Source organism: Amblyomma maculatum, chromosome 9 (genome assembly GCF_055883805.1).
Source record: "Amblyomma maculatum isolate TAMU_Amacu chromosome 9, ASM5588380v1, whole genome shotgun sequence".
Classification (NCBI taxonomy): domain Eukaryota; kingdom Metazoa; phylum Arthropoda; class Arachnida; order Ixodida; family Ixodidae; genus Amblyomma; species Amblyomma maculatum.
In genome coordinates, this window is record NC_139352.1 from 110,561,918 (window position 1) to 110,570,447 (window position 8,530).

At 44.5% G+C, this 8,530-nt stretch overlaps 1 protein-coding gene across 1 annotated transcript; it reads left to right on the plus strand.

The window, feature by feature from the left end:
- Nucleotides 1–4,819: 4,819 nt before the first annotated feature.
- Nucleotides 4,820–5,701, plus strand: LOC146180152 (uncharacterized). The gene has a single exon (XM_084579939.1). It carries the CDS (start codon nt 4,835–4,837, stop codon nt 5,699–5,701), a length of 867 nt encoding a protein of 288 aa, XP_084436065.1. The 5' UTR covers nt 4,820–4,834.
- Nucleotides 5,702–8,530: the final 2,829 nt, after the last annotated feature.

The following is an 8,530-nucleotide window of genomic DNA, read 5'->3' on the forward strand; positions in this document are numbered from 1 at the left end:
CTGCTGTTCCTTCCCGAGGCTGTTGAACATTACCTTAGTCTTCTGCATATTGATTTTCAAGCCTACCTTTCTACTTTTCCTGTCTAGGTCATCAATCATTATTTGCAGTTCATCCCCCGAGTTGCTTAGCAAGGCAATGTCATCAGCAAATCGCAGATTACTGAGGTGTTCTCCATCTACCCTTATCCCTAACTGCTCCCATTCCAAGTCTCTGAATACTTCCTCTAAACAAGCTGTGAATAGTACCGGGGAGATTGTGTCTCCTTGCCTAACACCTTTCTTTATGGGAATTTTGTTACTTTCTTTATGCAGAACTATGGTTGCTGTGCAGCCACTATATATATCTTCCAGCACTTTCACGTACGGCTCGTCTACCCCCTGATTTCGCAATGCCTGCATCACCGTCGAGGTTTCAACTGAGTCGAATGCTTTTTCGTAATCAATGAATGCTATGTATAAGGGCTGGTTATATTCCGAGCATTTTTCTATAACCTGATTGATGGTATGGATATGATCGATAGTAGAGTACCGTTTCCGAAACCCTGCTTGATCTTTTGCTTGATTGCAGTCTAAGGTTGTCCTGATTCTATTAGCGATTACCTTAGTAAATACCTTATACGTAACAGACAGTAAGCTGATTGGTCTGTAATTTTTAAGGTCCTTAGAGTCCCCTTTCTTGTGAATGAGGATAATGTTTGCATTCTTCCATGGTTCCGGTACCGTCGATGACACCAGGCACTGCGTATACAGGGTGGCCAGTTTTTCTAGCACGATATCCCCCCCGTCCTTCAGCAAATCTGTAGTTATCTGATCCTCTCCAGCTGATTTCCCCCTTTTCATAGTTTCTAGTGCTTTCTTGACCTCGTCCTTCGTCACTGGTGGAACGTCTGACTGTTTTTCCCTACCGCCAATCTCATTACGGTCCTGACTATTTTGGCTACTGTAGAGATCTGTATAGAACTCCTCGGCTACTTTGACTATCTTTTCCATATTAGTGATGACGTTGCCCGCCTTGTCCCTTATCGCATACATCTGGTTTTTTCCTATGCCCAATTTCTTCTTTACCGCTTTAAGGCTTCCCCCGTTCTTTACAGCATGCTCAATTTTCTCCATGTTATACATCCTTATATCGGCCACCTTGCGCTTATTGATTAGCTTTGATATCTCGGCCAATTCGATCTGATCTGTTGGATTGGAAGCTTTCATAATCTGGCGTTTCTTAATCAAATCTTTCGTCTCCTTAGACAGCTTACCGGTATCCTCTCTAGCTATCCTACCGCCTACTTCTACCGCGCACTCAGTAATGATATCTCTGAAATTATTGTTCCTTGCCTCTAGGGTAATGTCGCCATCCTCAGTTAGAGCTGAAAACCTATTCTGTAGCGAGATCCTGAACTCTTCTGCCCTCCCCCTCACCGCTAATTCGTTGATGGGTTTCTTTCTTACTAATCTGTTGCGTTCCTTCTTCAGATTTAGGCTAATTCGGGACCTCACCATCCTGTGGTCACTGCATCGCACTTTCCCGATTACCTCTACATCTTGCATAATGGCGGGGGTTGAACACATTATGAAGTCGATTTCATTTTTAGTCCCTCCGTTAGGACTTTTCCATGTCCATTTCCGGTTCTTCCGTTTGCTGAAGAAGGTATTCATGATTCGTAAGTTATTGCGCTCCGCAAACTCAACTAGTAACTCCCCCCTGCTATTCCTAGAACCAATGCCATAGTCACCTACTGCCTTGTCTCCTGCCTGCTTTTTCCCTACCTTGGCATTGAAATCGCCCATTAGTAAAGGTATACTGCGTCTTTACTTTTCGCATTGCCGATTCTACATCTTCATAGAAGGTTTCAACTGCCTGGTCATCATAACTACATGTAGGTGCATAGGCCTGTACAACCTTCAGTTTATACCGCTTATTAAGCCTAATTACGATGCCTGCAACCCTCTCATTAATACTATAGAATTAATCTATATTACCCGCTAATACTTATTGACAAGGAAACCTACTCCTAGTTGTCGCCTCTCTGGTAAGCCTCGATAACACAGTACATGCCCATCCTTCAGTACAGTATATGCCTCATTCGGCCTCCTAACCTCACTAAGCCCTATGACATCGCATTTCATGCCCTATAGTTCCTCTAACAGCACTGCTAAACTCGCTTCACTAGCTAGGGTTCTAGCATTAAACGTTGCCAGGGTCAGTTTCCAATGGCGGCCTGTCCAGCGGAGCCAGACTTTCTTAGCACCCCCTGCTGCGTCACAGGTCTGACCGCCGCCGTGGTCAGTTGTTCCGCAGCCGCTGGTGACTGAGGGCCGGGGTTTTATGGAGCTTATCATAGGAGGTTGCGGCCAATTACTGCACCAGGGTGGCCAACTCCTGTTCTGGTGAGGGAGTGCGTTGCCGGAGGTGTTCACCGGCATCAGGTCGCACCCCAAACCTGTTTATGCAATTCCATCGACACGCGGATTTTTTTATTTTTTTTTCATCCGGTGGAGAATTGCGCGGCACCGGGATTTGAACCCCGGTCCTCTTGCATGCGAGGCGGATGTTCTACCGCTACGCCAACGCTGCATTGGTTTATTGCACTATGCATGTGAGCATAGTGCAATAAAATTGTTCACGCATTTCCAGTGCGCCTAGTATATTGTAGTTTTCATCCTTACCAACCTCCTGCAGCACAGTACCATAAGGTGTACTGTTTATAATTCTTTTAATTATGCGATTTATGGCTGCCGTTTTGTGGTCAGGGCAGGTTCCATATAATGTTGTGCGTAGGTTATAATCTATTTAGCCAGTGTCTGGAATATAATGAGCCTTAGGTGCATCCAAGTCTTACCTCTGAGGTTGTACATCATTGCGGAAACTGCTCTAAGCCTGTTACATGTATACTGCACATGATGATTCTATGTTATGTGTTTACCAAATAATATTCCAAGATATTTTACCGAAAGTTCAAATTGTGTGACAGTACTTGTGCACGGATCACAACGGGAGTCATGTAAAAAAAAGTGACTCATTTAGGAGTATTTGCTGGTGCGGGTTTCTAAAATAGAGAAGCTTTGTTTTTTTGCCGGTTTACATATATTAAAATGTTCTTGCATATAACCTGCGGGAAATATTTGCTCCCAAGAGGAGTATCACTGAATTCTAGTGCTATCGCTGTGTCATCTGCATACTGAAAGATTCTCGACGTTAATTTCAAAAAAGCGAGTTCAGAGACCTGCATATTGAATAGTAATAGGCCCAGTGTACTTCGTTGTGGAACACGAAATTTGATCGCCTTAATATCACTGTAATTTCCATCAATTCTAACACACTGTGCTCTGCCTGTTAAATAACCATGAAAGAATTGATGAAAACGTCCCCGGAAACCCATGTTTCCCTACTTTTTCAAAATAAATGCGTGATCAATGGCAATAAATGGTTTCGATAAGTCTAAAAGAAGTTCTAGAGTAAACTGTGCACTGAAAAACCAAGCAAAGGAAACATTATATCTAGAATAGAAGAATTTGACACTGGTTCTGGAGCTCCGATGAATCACTCCAAGAGTTCTGGCCTTTGATTTGGTTCGTGGGGCTCAACACCACCCCTATATGCAGGAGTGGAATGGCCATGTGGGCCCCCTAAATATCTGGGCGTTTCACTGCATGCAAGACGTCAAGGGCAAACTACTAGAAAAGGCGAGTTCCAGTTGTCCAGCGTTATGCTAGTACATTTGTCCCCTATCGGCTTTCAATATTCGGTCGGGCTGAGGCCTGCAACATGTTTCTGGCGACAAAAATATATTATTTGTTTCAGGTCCTCCACTGTGCTAGACATTACATCCAAAGTTTTATCGAATATTTGCGACGTTTATATTGTCATCAAATTTTGAACCTATTCGACGTAATAACCTTCCAAGAGGCTCGGCTTAGTGCACCTGTATATGAGGCAGTAAGTTGCCCGTTTCTTCTTTTTCGTGATTTTTCACATCCGATTATTAGAGCATTCCTGCAAGTTAATTTCATGAATGTGGTTCCCCACTTAGTGGTTTCTTCAGATTTTACTGACCGCCCACAGTTACTATGATTTATGCAGGAAGTTTGTGCTTCGGTGCGGTTTTTGACAGTACGGTTCTCGAAAGAGTACTTATTATCTGTTTGGCGCAGGAGTCTATACAAGGAATTGGTAGCAATGCTTTTTCCGCCACCACTGTATCGTTCCTAATGCTTTGGTCTTAAGGGCCGTGATGTGCTAAAGAGGGTGCGCAAAATACAGATTTCTCCTTGCACGAAAACGTTTTGCTTCAATTTACACACCGAAGGTCTACCTGTTAACACATGGCTTCATAGGAAAATATTTCTGTATCTTCGGTAAACTGCCGTCTGTGTGATTTGCCTGAAACAATTGAGCACTGTTTCATTAATTGCGAAGGAGCAATTCTCTTTTGGGACGTGCTGCAAAGAACGCTAATGAAAAATGTTGTTCTAAATTCGTGGGCTCTGCGGCTGTGCCTCCGCACGGGCCGCTAATCCGCTTATGTTCGCCATGCAGGTCATTGTCCAAATCGTCACGTTTGTTCTTCTGCCAGCCTGGACGGCAGGGACATCTGGCTACACAGCAGCCATCCGGACGCCCCATCAAGCAAGCGAACTTGGTGCACTACACCTAGTCGCCACCGATAATTGGAAAGCCCCGGCAGCGCCACCTCTGGAACGCTGGACCAACGAAACTACCTCCGCAGCACCATCGTCACCGACAGCACCGTACGGCTTACCTATAAATGAGCGACACCCACCTTCGGCACACTGTGGGCTCTGCGGCTGTGCCTCCGCACGGGCCGCTAATCCGCTTATGTTCGCCATGCAGGTTGGTGGTCCATATACGCTTTTCACTAAGAAAACTAGTAATTATTGTCTGGTACAGCTGCCGAGCCCGCAGTGTTGCTTTTGTCTTGCCGCCGAACGTGTCGATGTCATTCGCGCTTTACTACTGCTGTCGGGTGATGTAGAAACCAACCCGGGACCAGGTGGCCTTGATGCAGTTTTGAGCGAACTACAAAAGTTGTCCGCCGGACAATCACAACTTATCACTGAAATACATGACCTCAAAAATCAACACGTAGCAACAGATAAAACAATATCTGCTCCAAGCAATCGAATCGCTGATCTTGAAACCAAATGTGAATGTCTTAACACCCTGCGAACAGAAGTAGAAACCCTTCAATCCAACACAGATAGAATGACTTTGCAGCTTTCTGAGTTGGATACACATCTCGATGATCTCGAGAACCGCTCGAGAAGAAATAACTTAGTGTTCTATGGGCTTCCTGACCCAAATGATAAAGAATCTTACGAGCAATCAGAAAAAATTATCATTCAGCACTGCCTTGACAGCCTCAATCTGGTAATCCAGCCTAAAGACATAGAGCGCGCACACCGCCTTGGCCGCCACAGCACAGACCACCAAAGACCAATAATAGTGAAATTGTCATCTTTCAAAACAGCAGCAATCATACTCTCCGAAGGCCCTAAGCTTAAAGACACTTATTTTAGTATTGGAGAAGATTTTTCTCGACCCGTTCGAAATGCACGGAAGCACCTTGTGGCTTTTGCTAGAGCTAAGTCTGGACCATTTTCCCTCCGATACAAAACGCTACACATGGGACCCAAACGGTTTATTTTCGACCAAGGTTCGCAATCAGTTAAAGAAATCACATAGGAATCCTTTCGCCGTCGGAAAGCGCGCAAGCAACCGCGGACTAACCTTCGAGATAACCTTTCCTTATCCATAATATACACTAATGCTCGCAGTTTCCTTCCAAAGCGCGAGGCCTTGTCGAATCTCTTTTTATCTTCCGACAGCAACGTATTAATCCTAACGGAAACATGGCTAACAAAGCGACATCAGTGATAATGAAGTTTTAGATGACTTACCCAATTTTACTGTGTACCGTAAAGATCGTCAAGGCACACGTGGAGGAGGTATGCTTATTGCCATTAACAACCAAATAGCATGTTCCGTTGTTAACATTACTTCAGATCTGGAAATATTATGGTTAAAATGCAACGCTCCACCGCAAACCGTTCTGCTTGGCGTGTGCTACAGGGCCCTTAACAGCAATCCCGGTTTTGCACCTAAACTAAACGATGTTCTGGTCCAAATTACTACGAAACACCCCAATGCTCAACTGCTTTTCTTTGGAGACTTTAACTTCCCGAGTATAAATTGGCAAAACGTAGGTCCATTAACAGCTGGTAACTCTGAAGCAAGAAACTTTGTAGATGGTTGCTTAAATTTCAACTTCAGGCAAATGGTGCTTGAACCGACTCGGGTTACCCAAGGATCTTCAAACATCCTGGATTTAATACTAACCAACAGCCCTGAAAGCTTATCCTCGATTACTTACTTGCGTGAAATCAGTGATCATAGAGTTATTCATTCCACGTTCAAATTCTCGCCCGCATCCCGCCAAACGTTCAAGAAAACCATCCGCCTGTACGGCAAAGGAAACTACCAAGCAATCAACAACGAAGCTTTTCTGCCCTGTTTTCAATCCACGTTTCATCTCCGGTCTCTTACTGATAACTGGTCACTTTTCAAAAACAAGATAAACGAACTGACAAACAAATTTATTCCCTGTATCAGCTTTCGCGCAAACCGCCAGAAGCCGTGGTTCTCACACAATCTGAAAAGATTAGAAAGAAGAAAAAAACGATTTCACAGTACAGCAAAACGGAACTCAAGTGCTGAAGCATGGGAACGGTACCACGCAGCTGAGGACTCTTATTATGCTGCAGTTTGCTCCGCCAAACGTGCTTTTTTTCACAATGACCTACCAAATATCCTAAAAAACAACCCCAGGAGGTTTTGGGAAATAATAAACCCGCAAGCAACGTGCCCCACCGCTCTTACAGGTGCCGCGGGCGAGGAAGCCACTGATGACGAATGTGCTGACATATTTAACCGTGCGTTTGTTTCCGTCTTCACAGATGAAACTGATTCCTCATTGCCTACCCCGCCTAGCGTATCATTACCAGCAATGTCCCCCATCGAAATTACTGTGCAAGGCATCATAAACCATATTGACAGAATTAAACTTTCATCAGCCGCAGGAGTGGACGAAATAAACTCTAAAGTGCTTAAAAACACGAAACACACCTCAGCCATTTATCTTTCATTGTTGTTTTCTCAATCGCTTTCAACAGGAACCCTACCGGCCGACTGGAAGGTGGGGAGGGTCATTCCGGCCTACAAGTCAGGTACAAAGGACTCTCCACTAAATTATCGCCCCATCTCCTTAACAAGCGTACCTTGTAAAATCATAGAACATGTCATCTATTCTCATGTAATAAATTTTCTAGATTGCCGCAACTTCCTTCATCCGGCTCAACATGGGTTTCGCAAGGGTCTCTCCTGCGAAACCCAATTGGCAATTTTCACTTTTGACTTGCATAGTAACCTTGACCGCAACCTGCAGACCGATGCATTATTCTTAGATTTCGCAAAGGCATTTGACAAGGTACCACACCAACGCCTATTACTAAAGCTTGCCCTTTTAAATTTAAACCCCAATGTTCTAGAGTGGATTAAAGAATTCCTTGCTAACCGATCTCAGTTCGTTTCTATTAACAATCACAGCTCAGGCACCCTGCCTGTAACATCCGGCGTTCCGCAGGGATCTGTGCTCGGCCCGCTTTTGGTTTTAATTTACATTAATGATTTGGCACTACAAGTATCATGTAATATTCGCATTTTCGCCGATGACTGTGTAATTTATCGTACCGTTACTAACATTTGTGATCAAATGGCCCTTCAGAATGACCTTACCTGTGTCCATGAATGGTGTAACAACTGGTTAATGACGCTAAACGCCAAAAAATGCAAACTCGTCTCATTCCAACGTCATCACAACCCCCTTATGTTTTCCTATACAGTTGCTAATTCACCCATAGAAAGCATTCAATCCTTCAAGTACCTCGGTGTAACCCTGTCTAGCGATCTTTCTTGGCGAACACACATCACCACAATCATATCCTCTGCCAACAGATCTCTAGGTTTCCTAAAACGTCATCTTCGTCATGCACCGCAGCACGTTAAACTTCTGGCTTATAAAACACTTATCAGACCTAAACTTGAGTACGCTAGTCCCATCTGGAACCCTCACCAAATGTACCTAACAAATGCACTTGAATCAGTCCAAAACCGCGCCATCCGCTTCGTTCATTCTGCATATTCGTATACCATCAGCGTTTTCATCTCTGAAGAATATTTCCGGTCTCGAAAGCCTCGAAGCTCGCCGCCGCATCGCGAGCCTTTGTTTACTCCATAAGTTGTACCACAGCACTCTGAATCAAACACCTTACATTACTCATCCGACCCGCATATCTCACCGCACTGCACATCCGTTTCAGATTGCCCGGGCCCTATCTCGTACTGCAACTTTTTCAGGTTCCTTTTTCCCCCGCACTGCTGTGGACTGGAATGCCCTCCCCACCAACGTCGCCACTATCATGTGCCCATCTTCTTTTTTACATGCTATAACTACTT